The sequence below is a fragment of the Excalfactoria chinensis genome, chromosome 2 (genome assembly GCF_039878825.1).
Source record: "Excalfactoria chinensis isolate bCotChi1 chromosome 2, bCotChi1.hap2, whole genome shotgun sequence".
NCBI classification, from domain to species: Eukaryota; Metazoa; Chordata; class Aves; order Galliformes; family Phasianidae; genus Excalfactoria; species Excalfactoria chinensis.
Genome location: NC_092826.1, coordinates 23,696,110 through 23,722,683, shown reverse-complemented (window position 1 = coordinate 23,722,683; position 26,574 = coordinate 23,696,110). Strand labels below are relative to the sequence as shown.

General features: G+C 39.9%; 1 protein-coding gene across 1 annotated transcript in view; it reads left to right on the top strand.

Annotated features, from left to right (window-relative positions):
* Nucleotides 1-26,574, top strand: part of NECAB1 (N-terminal EF-hand calcium binding protein 1) — a 44,320-nt gene that overhangs the window by 2,681 nt on the left and 15,065 nt on the right. The window contains exons 3-5 of the mRNA XM_072329997.1: nucleotides 4,845-4,953; nucleotides 17,258-17,283; nucleotides 18,817-18,914. Of these exons, the coding sequence (XP_072186098.1) occupies nucleotides 4,845-4,953; nucleotides 17,258-17,283; nucleotides 18,817-18,914 (233 nt within the window). The remainder of the gene's footprint in view (nucleotides 1-4,844; nucleotides 4,954-17,257; nucleotides 17,284-18,816; nucleotides 18,915-26,574) is intronic.

The following is a 26,574-nucleotide window of genomic DNA, read 5'->3' as shown; positions in this document are numbered from 1 at the left end:
CTATGGTTGTGCGCTGATTCTCCCACTGGATTTCTTAAGAACAGATCTTTTGCTTTCACAATTTAGCATGCGTGTTTGATTTGCACTTTGGGTGTATGGGGGTGTTTTCATAGTGACATTCTGTTCCCAAGAAGTTTTGATCTATTTGGTTCTGGCTTCATCTTACTATGTTCTTAAAACACTATAGACTATATCCAGCAATCAAATTTGCATTCCCTCCATTTGTGTTCATATATTTGTTCTGTGTGTCAGTAGGCAGAATAAAACTTTGAATTCAACTTGTGCATTTATAACACAAAAGTGAGGTTTTTATTATATTATATTATATTATCTGCTGGTGCTAAAGATAGATCTTCTTTCCACATATGTTGTTCCCCTGTTTAAATGCAGTAAGTTGGACCATGTAAATCTTCATACACTGAATACTCCCATTTTGGCTGTAGTAGGAGAAGGGCCTTGCCATAAAGAGCCACAGGGTTCATCACAGGAGTTTTGGTTGGTGTATGTATTTGTTGTCTCGGACCTGTCTTAAACTCCTTTTCTAGTCTCTGTACTACTGTCCAATTTTGGTCAAATCACATTGCCATTTTGTGCCATTTACCTATTAGAAAAATGGTGCCACTGCTACAATGTGAGATTGAGTACTTCTGAGGCTACGAATTCAGGCTACAATTACTATAATAGTACTTATGCTATCATGCATGATTAGGTAACCAGAGATGGATCTTACAAGACGAGAAGAAAATATAGGCTTCCAATTTTTTATCACTGCGATGCTAAAGTATAAGAAGAAGAGAAATGTGTGGGATGTGTGGGATGCTGGGAAAGCGGTGAAAGAGGACCTCCACCAGCTTTGCCTTGCCAGCTTAGTTTCACACCAAATGCTGCGTCCCCAGCAGACCTGCTTGTGGCTTTTGGGAAGATGCTTATGTTTGCCCTGAAGATTGGTGTGAGACTGAGTGCATGGTACAGAGCAGCAGTCGGCATCCCTCCAGAGATCTGAATGTGACTGAGCATTATCCAGATGATTACTCAGTGACAGATTTTCTACTTCCTCTCCCGGTCAGCCCTGTAGCACTCATCCATGGCCAGCTCCTGCTGAATGCCACTGTGGCCATCAAGAGCCCTTGGGGCTCAGAGTCTATGTCCTGACATCTGAATTCATTCTCCATCCCAATCCTGTTGGATGTACAGCCCTTCAGTGATGAGGAGGACTTCCAGTCCTCCTTCAAGTTACTCCTCAGTTTATTGCTTACACGTTTCTATTAGAACAGGGGAAACTTCACACAATCAGTGACAAACCTGCTTGTTCCAGTAGCCACATGAGCCCTAGAGACTTCGGTCACTGGAGTTCACAACTATACATGGATGCTTTACAGCATAGTACTGGAGGAATTGTGGGTGAGATCAAACACTCCTGTTCTATTAATTCAAGTCTATAAACTTGAAGTGGTTTCATATGTGCTTAATTGTGTTTGCTCAACCATCAGTAGCCTGTGGGATTTCCACTTTGCTAATCTAGCACTGCATAGGTTAGTGCCAATTATTAGGGAGCAGATTTGTTTTAAGGCCATGATGTTAAGTAGCTGCTCTGAAACATTACTGGAAATTTGAAGACATACCTAATACGTTAACACTGTTGTCAACACTGATTATTAGCTTTTGTTAATTAATAGGATATTTAAATATCCAGTGTCACCTTTCTGTGCTGCAGGAAACCAAGTGTTGGCTTACAGTAACAAATACCAAGTTGCTGCTCATGACACTATCCATTACATTCTCCCATATGCTTTCAAGAGGAGTCTCTCAGAGCTGCCATATTAATTGTATGGGATTACAGAACACCCAAAGCAACTGATCATAAAAGCCCTACTTGTTGCTTTTTTGACAGCAAGAAAACAATGCAATCAAGAAGTTTGAACAAGATGAAAAATAGATTACAATAAGAGAGGGTGTTCTGACTCTGAACTTATGGACTGTGACTTAAGGCTTGTCTTAAGCAAAGGAAGGACTGTTTAAAATAAGAGCTACAGAGCTGAGCAATCCTGCTGAATTGCTGTTATTCAGAGAGATCGCAGTCATTTGTGACAGATGGGTTTAAATGAGAAACTACTTTATCAAGCAGTCGTTCCCCTCATTTAAAAGAAGGCATACAAATTTTATTTATTTTATGGTGGTGGCTTCTTTCTCTGCCATCATTTTGTTGCCGTTCCAGTTCTGAAAATATCTACAGGTTCAACAGGATGATCAGCTTCATAAACTCTGTCAGTAGTTTGTTTTTCAAGATTGAGCAGCTCCACTCTGTGTGGATGAGATAAACACTTCCTAGCAACTGAGAGAGTCATGTGATTTTCTTAAAGGAACTTGGCATGGAAAAGGAATATCACATTTCTATGAAATATATGATTCATAATATTGATAATTGTTCCCTGGCCTTGCCAGGGGTAGGATTCTCCACCCCACCTCCCTGAATCCCTCAGATGCTGTGAGGCTGGGTCCTGCATTCCAGTGACCATGAGCGGGTCCAACCCCACTGCCAGGAGTGGCTGCCACCCACCAGCTCGGACTGCCCAGGGTCCCAAGCAAGCTGGCCTTGAACACTTTAGGGATGATGCATCCACTACCTCTCTGGGAAGCCTGCAGAAAAGTTTGTCTTCCGTAAATCATCCATTCCCTGTCACTTTGCCAGTGGCAAAGACTGGAGTATCTGTAACAGACGGTTCAGCTCTGCTGCCTTGAAGCTCCTAAACCAGACAGTATTTATCTGGAAGCTCTGTGAGCAGTGAGGCATGCCCTGGGGAGGGAGGACTGAGGATATGTGATGCAGCCTTTTAAATAAAACTTATGCTGGAAGCTGGGAAAGCACTTGGCTGGGCAGAAGTCTTCAATGAAACACTAAAAGGAACGCTTGCTTGGAACTGGGCATGAACTTCATCTTAGTACTCCAGAGGAACAGGTGTACCCTGACTCCCAGTTACACTAGCAAGCAGTTACACTTATACCAAGTTAGAGAAATAAATAATCAAGTTGTTGTTTTCTTCAGTAAATGTAGCTGCACAAAGTCTGTAAGTAACCAAATACGTTCAAAGCTCCTTAGCTTTTGCCAGCAACAATCTTACTGAAGTATCAGACTGGATTTTCAAACCGTTACTGAGAATAAACAGTGATGAAGCAAAAGGCAATCTATGCTGTTGGATAATGAAATATAAAGCAAATAGCAGACGTGCCCAATCTGGCAGTTGGCAGTTCATTGATATTGTGGATTGATGTAAAGCCAATGATCCTCAAGAACAAAGACAAATAGGCAGATGTTTCAGGTTTTGTGTCACAGCCAGGCTGCTCTGTGAGTAAACACATATGCTTAACACAGGAAAGCTGCCAAGAATCATTGCTTCCTTGTGTGTGTGTAGAATTCAGGCAAATCCCCCTGCCCAGCAGAGGCTAAAGTTCCAGAGACAATTTGATTAAATGATCGATTTTGTCTGCATAAGCCAAGGAAAGCATAGCTGTGAAAGCAACTTGTTGGTATTTGTACTCTGCAACCAGTGCCAAATGGCAGATGCATTTAGATTCTCAGTTAGGTTAATCATGGCAGTTCTGCCAAAGGAAGTTGCCTGTCTTCACCACTTCAACATACTTGTGCCATCTTCATTTAGGTCTCATAGATCTTGCCTCTTTATTTTAATCATGATGATTAAAAAGATCAGCTACAGTCTGTCTTTTCAAGTGGAATCTTTCAAATTTTTTTTGTCATTGAAACAGACATTCAATTTGTTCAATTTTGAGTCCTCTCGAAGATAACGCATTTAAAGTCATACATACAGATCAAAGAAATTATGAAGTAAGAGCAAGTAAGAGAGTGAAAATACTTCCCAGCTCTGCTCTTCAGGTGAGCATGCTACCGTACAGCTTGTAGTTACAGGACTCAGGTATAAGGGATGCTTCACTGCTGTAAAGTTAGTCTGCAATGTTGTAAACTAGTCACACGCTGTCAAATAAATCTTATTCTTTTCTATACTGACCAAGAAGATGAATTGAAATTCTTTCAATTGGAAGAGGACACAAAGCTGGCTTCTCACTCCATAAAAGTCAAACATTCCTTGTTTGTATAGTTAGTTCTGTACCAAGCTTGGAGGGATTTTTGCTGTTGTTGTTTTTTGTTTGTTTATTTGTTTGAAATACGTATCTTTTGAAGAAAAAGAAAATCAAAATGCTGTAAACCAGGGCAGTGGGCAGTGTATTGATTAACACTGCATATCCCACACAGGAGACCCCACTGCTATTGAACTGTGCACTTGAATTTCATTCTCCCTTTTAAGATGCAGGGAGCAGAAGAAGAGGAAAATAAATAGATAGCTATAAGATAGCTAGAAAAATCTTCCTCAAACCTACATGTTCCTTCAAGAAATTATTGGGTTTGTAGTTTCTTGAGGTTCCTCTGACCCCAGAAGCCACTGATATTCTATGTAGAGGTGAGGACATGAACATGAACCAAGCAGAAAGAAGTGTGGGGCAGGGTGGGGAGAAGACACAGTGAATGGGATCAAGGCAAAGATAAGAAGATTGTCTTGGTGTGTTTGGCAGTAGGGGCTTACAAATCCAAACTATCTATTTTGAAAGATGAGGAGGAAGATTAACAGAGCTGTCAGTCAAACTGAGAATTCTTGTACAACAGCTGATGCATTTAACATCATATCATTTACATGTCTTGAATATAAAACTGCTACATTTACTTTGAAGAGCTAGTTGGTTTTGTTTTTTTTTAATAGCTTCCTCCTTTGTTGCATGGACTAAATGAGCAAAACCATAAATGAAACTGACGCTTTCTTATTTTCTTTTTTCAGATGATGGAAAACTGTCCTTTGATGAATTCAAAGCTTACTTTGCTGATGGAGTTCTGAGTGGAGAAGAATTGCATGAACTTTTTCACACAATCGATACACACAATACAGAGTAAGTGTCCCCTTCTTACACTCAAAGTGCTACTCCCTTCTTTAGGAAAGCTAGACTGTCATTCTGCTCTGAACTGTTCAACTGCACTGTTTCTAAGCTCTTTAGAAATACCTGTGTGTTCTGATGTATGTGATTGGGAGAACAAGTCTTCTCTGTTTCCCTCTCATTTTAGTAAGGAAGTGAGGCTGTGGCCTCCTTCAGGATTAAATATCAGTTTCTCCATTCTTTAGCCCTCTTCACTGATTCATTACCTGAGATGAGTACTTGACCAGATGTTCATAGAATCATGGAATTACTCAGGTTGGAAAAGACCTCAAAGATCATCAAGTCCAACTGCAACCTAACCATAGTACCCTAAATCTAACAACCCTCTGCTAAATCATATCTCTGAGCACCACATCCAAACGGCTCATAAACACATCCAGGGATGGTGACTCAACCACCTCCCTGGGGAGCCTATGCCAGTGTTTAACTACCCTCTCTGTAAAGAAGTGTTTCCTAATGTCCAACCTAAACTTACCTTGGTGTACCTTGAGGCCATTTCCCCTCATCCTGTCACCTGTCACCAGTGAGAAGAGACTTGCCCTGCTGCCACTGTAAGGACCTTTCAGATACTGGAAGAGAGCGAGGAGTTGAGCCTGGAAAAAAGTAACCAAAGCACTCATGAATAACAAAGGGCAGATAAAGACATCCTATCTGGTGATGTTGTGGGAACTGTGCTGATATTCAAGGAACAATTGGACGTTGTGTTGAGGGACATGGTTTAGTGGGAGCTATTGGTAATAGGTGAATGGTTGGACTGGATGATCTTTAGGTCTTTTCCAACCTTGGTGATTCTATGATTCTATGATGTCCTCATTATGGCTGGACTAACACCACAGATTGCCAACCTTGCTTATTGCTTTCAGCAGATAAAAAATTATGTCACTACATTCTCTATTCAGCTGATTTTTTTCTTATGTACAGTGATTGAAGAAGAGAGTGTATTTCCTTTTTATTTACTTTCTGTCCATCTGCAGTAATTCACTACAGATCTCCCAGTTACTGCTAATCAGGAGGGCGTTATTGAGCTAGTGATTTTTAAACTGGACTCTTTCTGTGTGTCTTAGTTTCAGCTGGGATGGAACTGTTTTCGTTAGAGTGTCTGGGATGATGCTGTATTTTGGATCTTGGAGGAAAACAATGCTGATAACACACCGATATTTATAATTGCAGCTATGCAGTGTTGTACAGTGCCAAAGCAATTCTCAGTGAAGGGCCCGAAGAGCCCTTCACTGAGGAACAGAATGAGGACAGCTGACTTAAACTGGCCAAAGGGATATTCCATATGATATCATGCAGTAGTTTTGAAGGGGGGGGGAGAGTTCACTTTTCTCTCTTCTGTTGCTTGGGGAGTGAGCTGGGCAGTTCAGGTGGTGATGAGCAATAGCTTGTGCATCATTTGTTATACACATTCATATATACATAAAATTATTTATCATAACAATTCACCTATTCATTTTCTCTACCTTAGTAAATAGTCTCAACCCGTAAGTTCAGCTTTTTTTTCCTGATTCTCTCCCCCTTCTGTTTATAAGTTCCCTTCAAGTATTGGAAGGCCACAATGAGGTCTCCCTGGGGCCTTCTTTTCTCCAAGCTAAACTTTTCCTTACCAATATTTCAATGTGATTAAACTGAGCCACAAAATGCCTACGGTTTGGATTCTTCTCTGAGACCTGTTTAACACATTACAAAACAAAACCGTTCATATGGGTATCTCATTCATAGAAACATCAGGATATACTCCCTAGGAATAAATGACTAAATAACTCTGTGGATCTGTTTCTTTAGCTCTGATCACTTACACTTCTGTAGATCAGGAATAATCTCTCTGGAATCATTAGGTTCAAGCCAGCACAAAACAGAAGCATTGGTATCCTTATCCCAAGGCCATCCTAAAGCGTCCAGTGTTAAAGACTCAGTACTAGGATGCCACAAAGACAGAGAAACATATTTCACTGACAGATCATTCACCTTAGCAGACAGTATGGGAGGGGGACAGGAGGTTTTGTTTTACTGTAAGAAAAAAAATTATTTCCCTAATTTGTCTAAAGTGTTTAAGTAAGTACTCGAAATTCAAGGAAGAAAATGGCAGAATTACTGCTAAATTTTTAGGCACCAGATACAGAAGAAATAACATTTCTTGTATATTAAAAGTTAACATTTTAATATTCTCAGTTTTCTTAACAACAGTGACTAAGTCTGTGGAACAAAGGCAATGCATGAAGTCTATCTAATCCCAGCAAAATGAACCACATGCTCCTTGGAACGCCATGGGAATCTGATTATCAGAATATCCTTCACACAAGTTTTTTAGCCTTCATTAAAAGGCTCATTCATAGAGCTCTGGACTTCCTCATGTTCCCTTACACATGCTTGACAGTCAGTTTATGTTACCACCATTGCACATATTTACCTTTGTCAGGCACAAATATCCTTAATAAGTCTGTGAGAGCTTTAAAAGAAAGATCTTAAAGATATTCTATTTTTTTTTTCCTTTTCCTCCATTTTTTTCTTTTCATTTTGTTCTTTATTATTATTATTATTATTATTAGAAAAATAAAACATTTTTATTGTAGAAGTTGTATTAATTATTTTTTAGAGCTTCTGCAGTGGAGAATAGACAGATCTGAAGAATATGTAGAAAAACAAGAATAACATTATGATTTTCCTCCTGGGAAATATATGAGGCTTTGTCAAAGGCCACTGTTATTAGCTGAGAGCAGGTAATACACTGCAGCCATCAGGGAGGGATAATTCTCACTGTCTGAGAAAAGCCTGGCAAAAAGCATGGTACAAAAAGAGTACGTGCTGTGAAGGACTGAACAGTAGAAGACTCAGAAAATCCACTAAATCACTTTTTCCAATCAGAAGAAAGGGTTTTTATTATTATTATCATTATTTTTACTTATCATTTGTTATAGAGTAGAACCTAGCTATAGATTATAAGAAAACATGTTTAAGCTTTGAAACAACAAGAAGAAGATTTTGAACGTTTTCCCTAAAGTCCTTAACTGATAAAACACTTAATGCCTGACTTTTGAGCTGGAAAGCATTCTACACTATTTGATATTTCTCTTTAACAAAGGGAAATACACTTTAAAGGCTTTCCTTAACACTTTTTTTGCGTTTCAAAACCTTGTCATCACAAGACAGCAAGACAGAGCATGTCAAATATCAGGTGGGTATAGCAAAGAGAAGCATCTTGGGCAGTGTAATATAAATTCCTCATTAGGACTTTCCAGCAAAAATCCCATGAAGCAGATATAATGAGGACAAAACTTTACTCACTGGCATTTGCAGAAAAGGGCAGATTATGTAAAATGCCTTAAATTAACCAGTTGGATAAGAAAAGCAGCAGAATGCTCGGTGAACCTTAGGAAGTTTTCCAATGTAAGAATTAGGAGAAACATGCACATATTAAACAATCCTAAAACCATCTATTATGCTTTCATTTTCAAACTACCCAAGGGAATGAAGTGAAAATTGTTGTTTTTGCCTGAAATCACTGAGGAGTTTCTGACTGATTGCAGAGCTTTTGGTGTGGATCCAGAGGAGGGCCACTAAGATGATCAGAGGGCTGGAGCACCTCACCTACAGAGAAGGTTGAGGGACCTGGGCTTGTTTAGCTTGGAGAAGTCTCTGGGGAGACCTCATAGACCTCATTGTGGCCTCCCAGTACTTTAAGGGAGCATATAAACTGGAGGGGGAACGACTGCTCCCATAGGTGGATAGTGATAGGACAACTGAGACAGGGGAGGTTTGGTTTAGATATTAGGAGGAAGTTTTTCACACACAAGGTGGTGACGCACTGGAACAGGTTGCCCAGGGAGGTTGTGGATGCCCCATCCCTGAAGGCATTCAAGGCCAGTCTGGATGTGGCTCTGGGCAGCCTGGTCTGGTGGTTGGTGACCCTGCACATAGCAGGGGGGTTGAAACTAAATGATCATTGTGGTACTTTTCAACCCACACCATTCTATGATTATGTGATTGATTCTAGTAGGGGAGGATGAGAAATTCTACTTATGTATGATTCTCCTAGAGAAGATTTCTAGAGTTTGTCTTTCTTATCCAGTTAAAATACAGACTCTCTGAAACACTGGGCATATCGCGTATCTTCTCTGCACGTTACTTCTCTATTAACAAATTATCTCGAGTCCTAATGTCATTCTTGTAGAAGAAGAGAATTCGAAAAGTATTTTTTTGTTGTTGTTGTTAAAGGCAAGCCTAATTAATGTAGCGCACCTATTACGAAGCAGATAGACCACGGATGACCACTAAAATGAGCAATGTGATATTAGGATGGTTGAATTAGATAATCGTAGTGGTCTTTTCCAACCTTAATTTTTAAATATTCCTGTTGTTATTTCTTGTGTTGCTCTTTTGTTTCTTGGCCCTCTTGAATCACATGGCATTGCATACCAAACACAAATGCGAACATATTTCTCCTGTAGTTGCATATAATTGGTAAAATAAGTGGTATTTTTATTGCAGATGTGGTATTTTAAGTACTTTAATAAGCAAGGAATCACAGAATTGAGTTGGAAGGGACCCTTAAAGGTCACCTATTCTGATTCTCCTCCAGTGAACTGGGAGAACAGCTTTTATCACAAAATTTGGTCATGAGCCTGTCTAGATATCCTAAAACAAAAGAAAAGGATGCAGGAAGTTATACAGCCTTTTCACATAGCTCTTAAAGAAGCACAAGCCATACCACTAGCATGACTTCTAGATTCAGTCTGTATCAGCCTTTATTGCGTTTCTCAAAGGTATTGTTCGCCTACGTCTCACCCACTTTTCCTTAGACAACCTTTTACCCAAAGGTATTCCCGTGTGTTAGCGGCAGATGTTGCAGCTGCAGTGATTGTGTAAGAGAATGATGAATGCTATCAGGTTTTCAAAATTGAAATTTTAGCATATGTGTTTTTAAGGTCAGTCCTTTGCAAGATGATAATGGCAAAGTATATTTTTACAACGCCATGTTTCTCTGTATGTTCTTTGCCAGCATTGGCAAACATCAGTGGTGCTACTGGAGCTCTTGCTAAGGCATATTTATCATGATTCCTAAATGTTTGTCCACAGGGATTAGTTCAATCTGAAAACTAAAAAGAGGACAAATAGTCATAAAGTCAGTCATAATTCCCATATCTTTACAACCTCCCCACAGAAGTGCTATGGATTTCAAGCAAAATAGTGTTTTTGTATTTGAACAGTTCCACTGGGCTACATTTTGCCATTTGGTGACTTGTTGTGAAGCTTTCATAATATCCCAACTAGGAGCATAAGCAAGCAGAAAACAATTAACCTTATCAATACTGCACTGATTTGTGGCAAAAAACCACTCCTATCAGACTGTGATCACTTTTTTCACAAGAGGACTCATGCATTTTTCACCTTAGCATAGTCCCAAGTTGCAAAATCAATAACATTTTCTGTGAAGCATAGATGAAATACTGTAAAACACATTAAGGATAACTCAGACTCCTTTCAATCAGTTGTTAAATTTAACATTTCCCACACAACCCTCTTCATAAACTATCAGATTTGATAGTTTGTTAGTGAAATGGCGTATGGGCTCTAATATTGCCTGCCATAAGGCAAAACACAAATGCTGCACTTCCTTGAAATGGTTAATGTATCCATGAGTGCTTTTAGCATTCTCTGCTAAAGTAAATCTTGCCTTTGCTCTTATCCTTCTTTCTTCCCACCTCCCCCTCCCCCAATAACTTTCACATAAAATGTTTTTAGCATAATAGCAACCTCAGGGGAAAGGTGTCAGAAGATAATGAGAATATTTGGCAAAGTTACAAACTAAGAGATATGCAGTACATCTCGAGGGGATTCAGCCTGCAGCACTGCCAGAGATGGTGCGATAAATGCTTCACTGATTACTGACTCATACGAGTCAGTGGGGAATCAAACTTGTTTTTCTCATTTTTCTTACTGGGAAAATGAAGTCCTCAGCCAGGACCTTAATTACAAGGTGGGAGGCATGCGAGGAGTGTTGAGGCCGACCTGGAGCACGTACAACCTCCCGAAGGCAGGTATCCCATTGAGCCTTTGTGTGTGGCACAAGTTAAAGAAGATAAAGCACGTACAAACCAGAGACAAGTCTGGTGTGGGCCTAAGGACCTTGGGTACCTACAGCTCCAAGAAGATGCTGGGCATCTGGGATAGTCCATCATGCTAGGTGTGCACTGAATGAAGACACATCTACAGTTATATATGCATAGATCAGCAGGGTGTCTAGGTCTCCCTAAGTTAGTGAAGTAAGAAGTAGCTAAGGAGTAGCTCTGCTGACACAGACTTCAGTGTTGTTGCTCAGCCATAAGGCATTTAAGATGCTCTCACCTGAGACATCAATTCAGAGTAGACATGATGACACAGGAGAAGCAGCTGGATGTAAGTGAATGAGGAAAGATACTGGAGCAACTCAAATAACACTAGATGCCTGTGTTATGTCCTATTAGTTAAGCTCCTTCTGGCTGGTTCATTGCAAAGTCCTCAGCTATGCTGAATTCACTGAGTATCCTTTTGTGGCAGGGTAGGTTGGACACCCAGTGAATACATGAATGTCTGTATTAAGGGCTCTGAGTCCTCAGATCTTCATTAGTAGTGCCCTAGTTCCTTCCCTGGGTCATAAAATCAGAATTATAGAATAATAGAATAATAGAATAATAGAGTAATAGAATGGCCTGGGTTGAAAAGCACCACAATGATCATTTAGTTTCAACCCCCTGCTATGTGCAGGGTCACCAACCACCAGACCAGGCTGCCCAGAGCCACATCCAGCCTGGCCTTGAATGCCTCCAGGAATGGGGCATCCACAGCCTCCTTGGGCAACCTGTTCCAGTGCGTCACCACCTTGTGTGTGAAAAACTTCCTTCTAATATCTAACCTAAACCTCCTCTGTCTCAGTTTAAAACCATTCCCCTTTGTCCCATCACTGTCCACCTGCGTAAACAGTTGTTAAAAGGGTCAAAAAGAGAAGGGCTGAGATTGCTCTAATAGCAATAATTTGATATCTGAGATGTCAGCACTGTCCTTGCAGCCATGGGAACCCATCCACCTGCATTAGCTGGTGCAATGTAACTACAATGAAATACGTGTTATATGGGATCACAGTGCTTCCTTCATTACTCTAGTGGTAAACACAACAACTCATTAGTAATTTGACAGCAGTCTGTAACAGTGCTTGTGGATATTGGCCCTTGGGTATTGTGTTTTTGTTTCAGTCACTCAGTGCTGTTCATTTATTGCTGTCCAATACAAGTACACTGAAAAAATAATGAACTGGGAAGTACAATCAGGAAACAAAAAAGGTTTAGTAAAAAACAGCATGAGATACTGACAGGCTCTGTAATAACACGAAGTGCAAGTGAGCTAAAATCATTTTTTTTCCAAAAATGAATTATTCAGTGCAAAGAAAAACAACAACAACAGCAAAAAGCAGGAGAAAAATATACATTAGCTTTCGCCCATTTTTTTATAGAAATATATAGAAAATATAGATTTTTTTTTTTGAGTGAACAGCAATGTCAGGTACGTGGCGCAGCCCTGACATGAGGAAGGTGTGTGTGCTGCTATTTAAGAGACGTAATTGCAGGTATTGACTTCAATCTTCAGACTTTTACAAATGGTAGCTACAGAAATCAGTTTGGAAATGAAGTGCAGAGAAAAAGGGAAGATACTGTTCGGAATGAGTTGATTATACAGTTCAGCATTTCATGACTGAATAAAAGTGTAATGAAAGTGATTGACAGAGTTCTGATGCCAACAACGATCCTCTGGTCACATAGGCAAGATGCAAATAGAGTTGCTTGGAATTTTTCCATGCGAGTGGTTATTTTTAATATAAAATTCAGGTTTTTTTGCAGAAAATAAGAGACTCGATCCCACTGAAACGAACAAAATGTAACAAGCCATTTCAATTGCAGTGTTCTAAATGGAACTGACCTAGAAGGTTTCATTTCAGATCAGTTCTTCGGAAGACATCAGCAATGAGCTCACTGTTTAATGGCAGGGGTAGCTTCCATTTGAGATAAATTGTTTTGGAATGAACTCCAAAGCTGAAGCATCATTGTCATCTCCTAAAGGGTGAAAACCTGCAAAGTACCCCACCCATGGCAAAAGAGCCATCATGATGTTGGCTCTTGTCTCATTTTGGCCGATGTGATTCAGAATCTGCTAGCAAATGGCTCTGCAGACACTGCACAGTTCTCCAGGGATTTTAGCATCCACAATTTTTAATAGCATTATTAAAGCACTTTTAGAAACACAGGCATAACTGAGGTCATTAAGGATGGCCAGCCATCCATGAAGTTCATTGCATCCTTGCCTAATGAGAAGGACAAGGGTGGTTTTGGGGGAAGTTGCTGGCAGAAAAAATCCTTTACTCTCTCCTCTGTTCCCTCCACATGCAGAGCAGTAAGTGACAACACTGAAGTTATATTTTGGTCTGAAACTAGCTATAAGCAAGCTGTACAGTTATTTAGTATAGCAAAATCTGGGACAATAAAACAGTCTACAGCCCCACTGCCCATCTCAGAGCTGAAAAAGACAATCTGTATTTGAGAGACCAAACAATGTGTGGTCCAGTTAGCCCTGGGGCTGAAGCAGTAGTATGTTTGGGGAAGCAAGAAGTTTGGCTTTCCAGGGATTGGCCCCTGAGCCCTATTTCATTTTGCCCCCTTTTCCTCCCCTCCCTTTTCTGTAGAAAGAGTGGTGATGCATTGGGATAGACTGCCAGGAAAGCGGTGGAGTCACTGTCCCTGGAGGTGTTCAAGAAAAGGGTAGATGTAGCACTGAGGGACACGGTGGGGATGGGTCAGTGTTTGGACTACGTGAACTTAGTAGTCTTTTCCAAACACAATGATTCTATGATTCCATGATCTCAGTAATAGCCAAAAGCAGGTTTGCCTCCAATTATAAGAAACTTTGAACAAACCTGAGCAAAAAAACTCATTGCTGTTGCAAAGGAGATATGAAGCAGAATGTCCTTAAAATGCAAGTGTGCATATTCTAAGTTTCCTTTACACTACATTCTCTGTAGTGTTGGAGCAAGTGCCTCATTTGACTGACTTGAAGTGGGATGTTACGCAAGCTTGCTGCAAAAAGCTCACAGCTTTTGGCTGAGAACATGCACTGATGACTATTCAGCTGCCCTTGCGCTGTGTATCATGACATTTCCTTTCATTCACAAATTATATACTTCTGCTTAGCAACAGGAGATGCCAGCCTTGAGCTTTCCTCCCTGAAACCAAATTTATCAGAGATGTGCAAATGGGCACAAAGAAAGTTGGTTCAAGCCTCTGAAATCAATTCTTCTCAGTCCTGAGAATGGAGATCTGACATACTGTACTTCTTCAGTTACAGTCATAGTAGCAGAGGATATCCTAAATGAAGTTAGTTCATTAAATCTTAAATACAGTATTGTGTTCTTCAATAAAATAACCACTGTAAATGAAGAGAGTCCACACTGTATGTTATTCCTTTGCTGAAGAGATGTCACTGTCCATCAGCGGATAGGTGGAATGGCTTCTACCTTCCTGCTCTGGCCAATCCCAACCCATGGTGGACAGTGGTGGGCAGAACCAGGGAGCAGTCACAGCTGCTTCACATGCCTCCATTCTATACCACAAACAGGCACTTTGGCCAAGTGAATTTGCTTATACGTTTATCACTGAGCAACAGATAATACCAATTTTTTTTATCAGACAGTAGCATATTTGCAGTAGACCTTTAAAAACTGCTCACATTATTAGATAGAGAGCATTGTAGACACAGTCAGGCATGTAAAAGCATGGCATTTAGTAGTCAGAAAGCAAACAGAGAGCAGAGGTTTAAAAAATGATTGTGCTGATGTGATGTGAATGCATTTGGCTACACCCCATCCTTTGGGCACTTACCAGGAGCAGAGAGCCTGAGCCTGGATGTGCGTCACCATGCAAATTATACATTCAGTGAAGTTAGATTATAGGTTTGAGCAGAAGCACCCTTGGCATATATGCACACTGAAATGATGAACAGGTGCCCATCGTAAACCTGAGTACCAAGCTGCACAAACAGCCCCTTGGTGTGTGCCTCGCTCGTCTACTGTTAAATGTATTTCAAACTTCTTTAATTGCTTCTGTGACATCCTGCGGGTTGCTCAAAGTTGTTTGTGTGCAGAAAAAGAACAGCAGGTTTGCTAACAGTCACATTGCATAATGAAACATTTTATTTCTGAGAGCATGAAATAATCAGTGACACAAAAAATTACAGTGTCCCTCCTCGAATAGCATCCCCTCCCAGCAGGGCATTCTTGAACAATGCAGCCCCAAAAGATGTTTATAACAGAAAAGGAAATACCACAAGGATGCTGGAGTGAAATCCACATTCTTTTTGTCATGCTCTGTTACAGGCTTCTTGAGTGCTGTTGCACAAATCACTTTAGACACTAATTTTCTAATTATTTAAGTGCCCAATTCTAATTGAATATAAATTCAGCGTCTAAATACTTTTCCATTTTCAATTGTAGTCCATTTGCAACTGCATTAGTGAGACTAACACAGGTGTTCTGATGGCAGCAATGCTGAAATCCTCTGAGCCATGTCATAGTGCTCTATTAGTACCACACTGCTGAGGATAGAGAAGAAGGGCAAGGACCAGTATGAATTTTAATGTGAAATTTGAAAACATCAAGCAAATTTGACTGGCTTGCAATATAAAAGGCTTTTTTTAAACACTGTTATCAAGATGCAAATTGAAAAGTACATAAACGTTTTCAAAGAGAAGGATTAGCACAAAAGATGCGAAGGGGCAGAAAATAAGCAAGAGGATGGAATCAGAACAGCAAACTCCTGCCATGTAGTATCCTGGTATTCTGAGGTCATTTATCAGATCTCAGTTTGCATTTGTGGACCAAACATCGGCAGTGTTTCAAAAATGACTGCTGACTGTAGAAGTGGTTGCAAGATCAGCCATGGTTAAGCAGTGATACTGTTCCCATCAAATAGCTTACTGATCTAGGTTAAGTTTCTCAGCACTAATTCTTACAGACTGAATTTCCCCATTGCAGCCATCTTGCTTGGTCCATTCAAATGTTCAGGTCACCTTTAGTTAATGAAAGTTTCAGGAAAGCTTTGTTTACATCATCAGTTAAAAATGCCCAGACCAGAGCCCTGATTACAAAAGTTTTTGAGAACCCAGGATCCTGAAATTTCTGTGTGTTTCAAAACCATGACACTTTCTCATAAATAAAAGTCAGATATAGGAAAGTTACCATTTGTGAAGATGACTTTGAGGTAATAACGTTTCATAATTTTATTAAGAGGTCAATTAAGAAAACAAACAAAAAAAAAAACAAAAACAAAAAAACATTAAAAAGATAAGTGAAAAAATCCTAACTGCAATCAGCCACTCAGTATTCACCCATTAGCAAGATTCAAGAAGGATATTCATGCTTTTAAGTTTCTTTAATAATCAGCTTCTCCCTGGGAAAAGTCAACGTGCCAACCAAGCTGCAGCTCAGATGGTTTCTCTTTTGATTCTTAAAACCTCAGAGAGAAAAGAGTGCTTAAAAGTCCATCTGGCTGAAATCTGTTTGAAATAAACAGTCTTCAGATTTAAAGAATACTTGCTTACCTTCATGTACTTCTACTATGTGTGTATTTCATGACAATATAGCAATGCAGCTATTATTTTCATGTCACTAATTTTGCTGCTGGAACTGTTTCGTATGGCCAGAAAGACTTACAGCTTCTCAGCATACATAATCTATCTCTGGTTTTGTCCTCCTGTTGTACTTCATCTCTTGGAAGAAAAACCAATGGAAAACAAACATTGTTTTTTCTTTTGCTTAGCATGGAGGGCTGAACAGAGCCATGCTGTCCAGCATGACAGACACAGAAAAGGAGTGCAGGTAGGGGAAAAAACTAACAAGCAAACAAAATAAAAAAAACACCCACAAATTCTGGTGTTAAAATGGATTTATGACAGCTCTGAGACTCCACAGCATAATGCACAGGGGCTGGGCAGGTGTTGTTGTTAAGTAGGAAGGTGCCATGTCTTGAAGTGGAGCGAATGTGATGTGGAAGGGAGGCTGTGGGGCAGAAGGGCTGCAGCATGGCTCAAGAGGTGCCTACACAATGCAGCAGGGGCCAAGCTAGAGCCCAGGCAGAGGAGCTTCATATTCCTGTCAAAACTGATCTTTGAGTCCTGCCATCTACCAGTGCAACAGCGCCATGACTGAGCTCACTAACGCACTATCCTCTTATCTTTCCAGCAATCTTGACACTGAAGAGCTTTGCGGTAAGTTCCTCACTGAGCATGAAGATAAGCTCTGCCTGCAGCAGCCCTGTGCAAGTGAACATACCATGTGTTATAAGATGATATTTCTTTCGGTCTAACCTTTGTAGTTCAAGCAGAAAATATGTAAATTACATTGAAACAAGTACACTTGAAGAATGCAGATGGCTTATAATCTTTCAGACAGTCATCCATTTATATATAATGAGTAAGAAAATATTTTTTCTTAATCCATACTTCAGATTGTCCAAGCTTTAAGAACTTTGTTTTAGTGAAGAGATTACACCTCAGTCTCCTTCCCTATGGGATATTTTCCTAGTTCATTGCTTTCAAAGGTAGGAGTGTTTGGGCAATCCTGAAAAAGATTTTCGTATCCCACTGGAGGGCAGTTCATTACTTGCCTCCAACTCAGTTCTGTGTGAACAGCAGTTTGACACATTCTGTCATCCTTAATCACAAAATCCTCCTGCAAGGCGCCAGTGGCCCAATGACCTACCTCTGTGTCCTGCTCCTGGCTGTAAGTCATGAAGTTTTTTTCCATGACTTAGGGGTGCTGTTTGCAACAAAAAGTATTTACAGAAAATTTCTTCAAGTCCTCCCACAGGATGTCAAACAGATAGTTATGCTTGTCAAAAGCAGGCTATTTCTGGGAAAAGATGTCAGCAAACAGTGCCCTATCGGATTTTACCATGGTCAGTGACGCTAAACACTTTTAAAAAGTTGACAAGGCTGTAGATTTGAGTGCCAGCTGATGTATTTGCCTGCAAGGTGACTCTGCCCATGCTCAGGAACCCACTGAGGGGCTTCTCAACATGTGGCACATAGAGAAATATTTAGTGACTTAACCAAAATCAGTTGTGCTGTGATGACTCCTGTTAGCTCAGAATCTGGCCAATAATATACAAACCTGGCCAAGGAAGAATGGAGCTTTGTTCTAGGAGTGATACACAGCTTTTGGGGTGGTTTGTGCACTGCAGGCCTGCTCAGTGCTCACCCCACAGGCCGAACCCACCAGTCAGCCAGAGAGCTGGCCAAGGTCTCAGCCCAGCACTGACTTTTTTTCTTTCCATTTTGATTAAATATGGGCAGCTTCAGCAGTCCTCATGAAACCTGAGTTCTGCAGCTCCCTTCTAAGTCTTCCACAGATTGCGTCTGGGGCGTTTCTCATGTTAATCTGGTGCTGAGTTTACTCCAAATACGTTTAGTCTATAGTCTGACTTATTTCCATAGCTCCTCAAAAAGGGAGCTTCATTTCCAGGGCACAAATGCACAACACATTTTCTTTCTAAATCATTGCATTCAGTCTCAGTAATACCAGGCTTTGTCACCAGGCTCCTGAAATACTTCTATATTTAGAAAATATTATCAAAATTTCAAAGCAAACCATTCCTTTCATTGTAAGCCTTGATCACTTCATATATTTAGATAGCCAATGAGAATACCATGGCTAACTTCAGACTTGAATATGTTGATATTTGATGAAATATCAAATTTACCAGCAATGAATAGGTGACGTGGATATTCTTCTTCTTTCAGAATATTTTTCACAGCACTTAGGAGAATATGAAAATGTTCTCTCTGTTTTGGAGGACTTAAACATTACTATACTGAAGGCAATGGACAAAACTAAGAAAGTAAGTAAGAACAGTAAATAGTTTTTGTATTTGAACATGTGTCCAGTATATTTATATTGAGGTGAAGTTGCTAATTCATATTTAATTCCTTCCAAATATACTTGTTTTTGTAGGAAAAATCCAGGAGGACTGTAGTACTCAGAGAGGATTCCATATCTCTTGCTAAATGTGTGAAAGTAATATCAACTTTTGAAGACAGTCTGAATTTTAAAGAAATAAGTTCTTGGAGTAGAAAATGGGAGTAAAAAAAATCAAATAGCAAACTATACCACTGACTGCCATTAAATTATGTAGATGTACACAGGTGTCAGATTTGTGTTATTGTTAAAGGTAGATTCCAGGACAGTTTTAAAAGATTTTAAAGGGCTGTAGCAGCTCAATTCACTCAGCTCAGCTCAGTCACACCTGCTCATGCTCACCTCCCAGCCAGGTGTCTGATCATTCAAGAGCTCTGGTACAGAAACACAAAGGATCTGGTACTTGGTCAGACTGAACTTGGTCCCAGTGGCCTCATCACAGCGATCCAGCCTGTCCAGATCCTACTATGGGGCCTTCCTATCTCCAGACAGATCAACACTTCTTCCCAACTCAGTGTTATCTGCAAACTTACTGAGAGTAATTCATTACCTTCATTCATGTCATTAATAAATCTATTAAACAGGATAGGCCCCAGTACCTACCCCTGGAGAACATCATTTATGTCCAGTTACAAACTGGAAGTTAATATGCTTTTGGGTAATACGGTTTTTCCTTGGCCGTCTTGTAGTTAAATGTTCTTTGCAAGGTGGAAAAATTTCAAAAGGTGAGGCAAAACCTTAAATGCAGGAAGGAGATGAGCCAAGATCCTCCAAATCCAGCCCTAGCCACTCACAAAGGGCTAGTCACTGCAAGGCAAGCCATCGATGACTTAAGATTTTTAGCTGAAAGTATTCAATGAGATTCCATGGGGGAAAAGAAATAATCTGTATCCTTCAGTCAATCAGCAATCAATGAGGAACTCTATCAGAGATCTTTGGCATTCAGGCTCTTGCAAGAGTACAGCACTCAAATGTTTTACATGAACTGACAAAATAAAACCCTGGAAATGTGGCTTATTTATTTAGAGCCCGAGCCAGTGAGCTGGATGTCTCCCAGTTTGTGCTGTTCATCTAGTGAAGTGAATGCACACTGACTCACTGCCCCATTGGGGTGGGCACTGAAGAACAGATTAATTCATGAGAGCTGTACAAAAATCAAAATAAAAAATACAAAACAAAGCACCACAAACCAAATGCTTGATTAACCACTTGCATAACATGCTGCTAGAGGGCAGGACACATCAGCTGATAACTACTGGAAGTAAACAGAACACGGCATTTAAGAATTACTTCAGAAATTAATTACAGAGGAGGAAAAGTAATAAGCATTGGCCTGACTAGAAAATGGATAAGAAAGTCTGGAATAATAAATGTTGTATTTGCTATATTTGTCTCTTTTAAAGAACCCATTAAAATATATATATTTAAGTTTAACCTCTCTGATTGAAGATTTAAAGTGTTTTCCTCTTGTAGGAATATCCCAAATAATTTTACCTTAAAAGTGGTAAATCTTCAGCAAGGATAACACTGAAGAAAAACCACCTTAATTCCATTTATTTGACACAGTGTAGGAACACCATCAAACCCAAAACATGTTCTCAAATATTCCAAAACAGAGCTTCCTGACAAGGATATGATCGGCAAATAAGGCTTTGTACAGAAATTAAAGTCCCAGTTCAGTCTCCGGAGCAGACAATGAGAACTCATTTCTCAAGAAACAGATATGCTATATGATCAAACCATTGCAGTGATTTGGTGACTTGGTTCAGTTCTCAGGGCTGCAAAGTGCTTTCCATCCATCTGCTTTTTCATAGGTTTAGGAAAGCTCAGTGTATCTGTCAGGCTCAGCTAAACATTCCCAGAGAACGTGCCATTTCAGATAGGTGGTTTTAAATACCTGGGAAGGAAGAGGCTTGCTACTTCATTTTATTTATCCGCTTCAGCGTCAGGTAAACAGTCAGTCCTTCCTATAGAAATACCTACTGTCCAACCAGTCTATATATCTGGTTCTCAGCAGATTCTTTGCATTAGAGGCAGCTGCAGAGCTGGAGCTTGGGATAAATTGTTCAGCTTGTTTCCAAGGTAACCCCTGACACATCTTAGTGAACTGCATCTCTGAAAATGTGGAAACTCAGTGAATAAACCTTCCCTATTTCAGCTATAAACCCACAAATTAAAAAAGTAAATGCAGAGCTCAATATGTTTTTCTTCAGAGGTAAATCTAAATTTGTTAAAAGCATAAATAACATTATGCAAGTCATATCCATAAGCGTAGTACCAAGCATACACCAAAAGCTTTTGCATATGAAACCAATTTGACTTGTGGTTGGTTTGTTATGAATTCACCATGAGTTTTGGAAATCACATGCATGAACAAACACCTTGGTTTCTGTTTACAAATAGCCCCAAATTACTCAGCCTTTAATCAGAAAGGTCTCCCACCAAGAGCAATTCAATTTGGCTTTTCTATGGACTCACCGTTTTCGGTCAAGATCAACCCAGTCATCCCCATCACTCAAAATTGTTCCTGTGTGTAGATGTTTTTAAACCAGCAGATTAGCAGATAACTGACTCCTGCAAGGCAGCTGCAGCATTGTTTCTGTGTACTCTGTTGACCTCTGTGCTTTGGAACATTGCCACAGTTTTCCTGAACCAAGGTTTTCTCTGGTCCCCGTACTATCTGAGAATGAAAATATCCCAGTCCTTTAGCAGTTTCAGTTTCCAAACTTTATAGGGCCATTCTGGAGTCAGATCTTTCCGGCTTAACCAAACTGAACAGCAGCTTACTGTTTGAATGATCTCATTCAAACAGATGGGAGCATCCCAGGACTTGATCCACTACAAATGAGCGTGATGAGAGCAAAGTCTCAATTTCAGGATTTTTACTATGACAAACACAAGGCAGCAGCATATCAGATAGGAGGATAGGAAGTGCTCACTGATGTAGGAACAGTTTGTACTCTGTTGCTTCAAGGGAAGGCACTAAGATGCAGCATGCATCCACAGAAGCATTGGAAATCTCTCCCTCCCCCCCGGCCCCCAGCATGTTATAACAGTACATATTTTATTTAAATATGCTTCTGTGTTATCTCAACTTCCCTATTGCCCAAATTAACATAATACCTTTGGCGACCTGCATTTTTATTCCAATCACATGCAAATGATTGGAAGATAAACTTCGCAATGCATAACATATCATATAAAATCAGTGGGGACTGGGAATTACTGAGAGCAGCTCAGCCCAGCAGAGAAGCTTCCTTTGGAGAGCAGCACTGTTTGGACACTTGCTTGCTTCTTTATTCTGACAAATGCAGTCTGTGTAGTGCACATGCAGATCACCTTGTGAGCTGTCTCAAAGTAGCTTAAAAGCAGAAGACCTGACATAAAAGTGATCAGATCTCTAGCAATTAAATGCTTCAAATCTAACTCGTTTCTTTCGTTGTATTGTCATACTTACTAGGTCATATATTTTAAATCCAAGAACAAATAATGCAGTAGGTTCTATACGTTAATAAAATGCAAGCTACAGCTGACTTTCATAACTAACATTTAAAACTTACAGCCAGTGAGTGAGAGTGGAGCTTGACCCTGTATAACTTCCTCTCTGAATACAAATCCAATAAAGCCAAAATAAGTGGATCATTTTTATGCAGTCCATTAAAAGAGATTAGAAGAGAATATGTTGAAGAAGCAGTGCTGCCCAATAACACACATTCAGTCAGATCCTAGAATGGTTTTAATGCAGCATAAAAAAAGTGTTTGGGGAACATGAAGCTGCCTTGCCCCCTCAGCCGTACCAACTGCAACACAACAGAAACTTCCCTCATTGGCTTGTCGGCACAATAGGAATTGGTTTAAACAATGACTGGAGATGTCCCCTTCATCTTTTCCTCCAGTTTCTTTTCACCATCTTTATTTTGTTGTTTTCGCTCTTTTCTCCCTCAACAACACAAGGCATTTCTTGAACAGACAAAAGCCAGAAAGCACAGAAAGATGCCTTACGTGTTCAAAATAGGACCAAGAGAGATATATACCTCTGAGTGCACCCTCCTTTAAATATAGATGTACAGGTCTTCTTTTGGAGATAAAAGCACTGCGACCTTACAGTGAAAGGAACAGCAGACAAACATACAAAGTGAGGACACTGCAAAGTATCTCTCTTTCTAAACTGTGAAGTCTCACAGCCTTGCTTCGGATGAACTTTCCTTCTTTGCAACTATTTTGTGGAGAAGACCAAAACAATCTGACAGCCGGAGACAAGGCTCAGCAAGTTAGCAAACAGCACATAAACAGCTATAACCATGTCTCATTTACACACAGGGTTTAAATATGCAAGCATTTAAAAAAAAGGATGGAAACAAAGGATAATTCCTACTCACTAAAGCAATGACTTCTGGAATAGCCTTCCAAGCATTTCAGACAAAAACATAAACAACTGGAAAAAAAAAACCAACACCTGCTTTTTAACATGTTGCTTTAAAAAAAAAAATGTATTAAGTGGAAGTTGTAATGCAACAAAAAGTGCAACCGTGATAGCAGAGCAGCAGGATCCCAGGCTGCAGCACACAAAAACAGCTCAAACGCAACAGCCATGGGCACAGAAACAAGGGAAAGAAGCTGCTTATCCTCGAGACACAGTAGGTACACAAGGATCTCCAGAGAGACACCCCTACCTCCCCTGGGAAGGGATGGATTCTGGCTCAACAACTTCCAGTCACTCAGTGTGTTGCATGCACCCTTGATTGGCCCTGCTTTAACAGCAGGTGCTCAGTCACCGTTCCAGGCTGTGACTTTGCATTTCCACTACAGAAGCTTATGGTACAGTGTTCAAGAAACATTTAGATGTTACACTAAGGGACATGGTTTAGTGGAGAAAATATTGGTGGTAGGTGGATAGTTGGACTGGATGATCTTGGAGGTTGTTTCCAGACTCAGTGGTTCTTGATTCTGTGTGTGCAGCAGCAAGATGCTGGATTTATTGACTGACACATCTAATTCTTTGCTTCTATGAAATCATAATTTTTCTTCTTTACTAGGAAGGAAGGAGAAGGAAGGAAGGAAGGAAGGAAGGAGAAGGAGGAAGGAAGGAAGGAAGGAAGGAAGGAAGAAGGAAGGAAGGAAGGGAAGGACTGGAAGAAGGAAGGAGGAAGGAAGGAAGGAAGGAAGGAAGGAAGGAAGGAAGGAAGGAAGGAAGGAAGGAATGAGAAGGAAGGAAGGAAGGAAGGAAGGAAGGAAGGAAGGAAGGAAGGAAGGGTGAGGAAGGAAGGAAGGAAGGAAGGAAGGAAGGAAGGAAGGAAGGAAGGAAGGAAGGAAGGAAGGAAGTAAGGAAGAAGGAAGGAAGGAAGGAAGGAAAGGAAGGAAGGAAGGAAGGAAGGAAGGAAGGAAGGGAAGGAAGGAAGGAAGGGAAGGAGGAAGGAAGGAAGGAAGGTAGGAAGGAAGGGAGAGGAGGGAGGGAGGGAGGGAGGGAGGAGGGAGGGAGGAGGGAGGGAGGAAGGGGAGGAGGAGGGAGGGGGAGGGAGAAAAAGAGAAAAAGAGAAAAAGAGAAAAAGAGAAAAAGAGAAAAAAGAGGAAAAGAGAAAAGAAAAAAGCCAGAGGCAGCCTTGTTACTACGGAAAACAATAATGATTAGTCTAAAAATAGAGACTGTTAGAGTGTAGGAACTGAAAGAGTAATGCAGGGACATGCAATTCTGTTACTGACAGTGGCAGTTATAGTAATAACACAAATCACTGCACTTAGATGGGTTGACAACCATTACAAACCAGAATACCTTGATTTATTTTTTTCTTTTAACTCATATTTGAGAAATAGTAACAGAAGAAATTATATAAATTGTTCTTTAAACAACATAGCTGGAAAAAAAGCAACAATAACAACAAACAAAAACCTATACGAGAGTATCTCAGCAGTAGGTTTTCATGACTAACGTTCTGTTTGATTGAAAATGAAGCTTCAAATTGCTTTTTTGTTGTGTCAGAATCTGTGTTAGACTGGCTGGCAGCGGTTTTTTCGCAGAATCATTGTCTTGGTCCTTTTGAAAGTGCACTTTTGCAAATTAACCTTTCTCAGAATTAATATCTTGAATTACTGTTAGATTCCCGCTGCGTGAGATTAGTGTCAGGCAGGTATCCTGATTATTAATTTTCATGTCTTAGCTTTGAGTCTAGTTCATTATTTTCTTAGATTCGTCATTACACTTTTTCAGGTCAGTGTCAGTCTAAAATACCGCAGCCATCTACCTTTTTGATGTTTTCAAGTCAGCAAGATAGCCAGATCCACTGGAAATGCAGTTCTGGAACAAAAACGAGTTATTCCTTTTATTCCTAATTTAAAATAAATAAATAAATAAATAAATAAGAGAAATAAACCTATTGAGGATGAAGATTACATAAAATCCGAAGGTAGACAAATGAAGTTCAAGACACGGAGAGCAGCATTGGTAATACTTCTGCATGCAATGACTATTTTTAATACTGTAAGGCATCTGATAAATGTATCACTGCAGTCTAATGTATATATAACTTAAAAGCACACAGATAATTCTTTACATTTGTCAGCTTTGGGCCATCTTTTAATAACAGTCAACTCTGCTTTACTAGTTTAAATGGACACGCATCGTAGTTTTTTCCATTATAGCGACAAAGGGTTTTGATTCTCATAATTACTCAGATGTGTTTAGAATCTCCTAATTCTCCTGAACGTATAAGACACTAGTCAGTAGATAATAGACAAAGGAGAGTTTGGGGAGAATTGCAGTTCTGAGTTTCACTTCAGGAAAACATCTCAGAGTATTTATCATCCAGCGCAGTCACAGTCAAATCAAAGGATTGTGCTTCTGGAGAAAATGGTGCACTTTCGCCTGTTTTCAGCTGTCTTCTGGTAAAAACCCATTGGTGGGTAAGTGCCACTTGAACAGATATAAGAAGATCATACCTAAATACCATTCCATTTATTTTCCATCCCCTAATTTTTGATGAGAGAGACTTGCCAGTGGTTAGGAATGGGAGTCTGGATCCCTTTTGCTTAAATCCACATACTAAAAAGTTCTTCATCTGTCTTCTATAAACTCATCTTGAGGAGATGAATGCTGGCAACAGTGCTAAATATATCACCAGTTTGCTCTCTGCTACCAGGCAGAGAGAATCCTATGGCTAAGCAGCTATTTGATGCTAGGGAGTTATTAAATGATAGTTCTGGGATTTTATTGCACACTATTTCTACCTACAAAATTTAATATTATGATAAGTCAAGCCAAATAATATTATGCAAGTCAAGTCAGTGCAGATAAACTCAACAAGCTGCAAGAAATTAATTCTGACTGGTTGTGCAAGCATATTCCAGAGATAGATCCCTTTCCTCTTCTTCTCAGGAGAGGAAACTCTCAGGAACTCCTTTGCTCTTTGTGGAAGTACTTGCACCTGCTGGGTCAGAAGGAGACAATACTCAAATAAGGAAATAATAAGGAAAATAAGAACATAGCCTTAATTAGTTAATATTCACACTCTAAACAAGAAAGTGCATAGAAATAACTTCACAAAGAACAACAAACAAACAAGAAATTCATTTAATTTATCTGTTCTTCT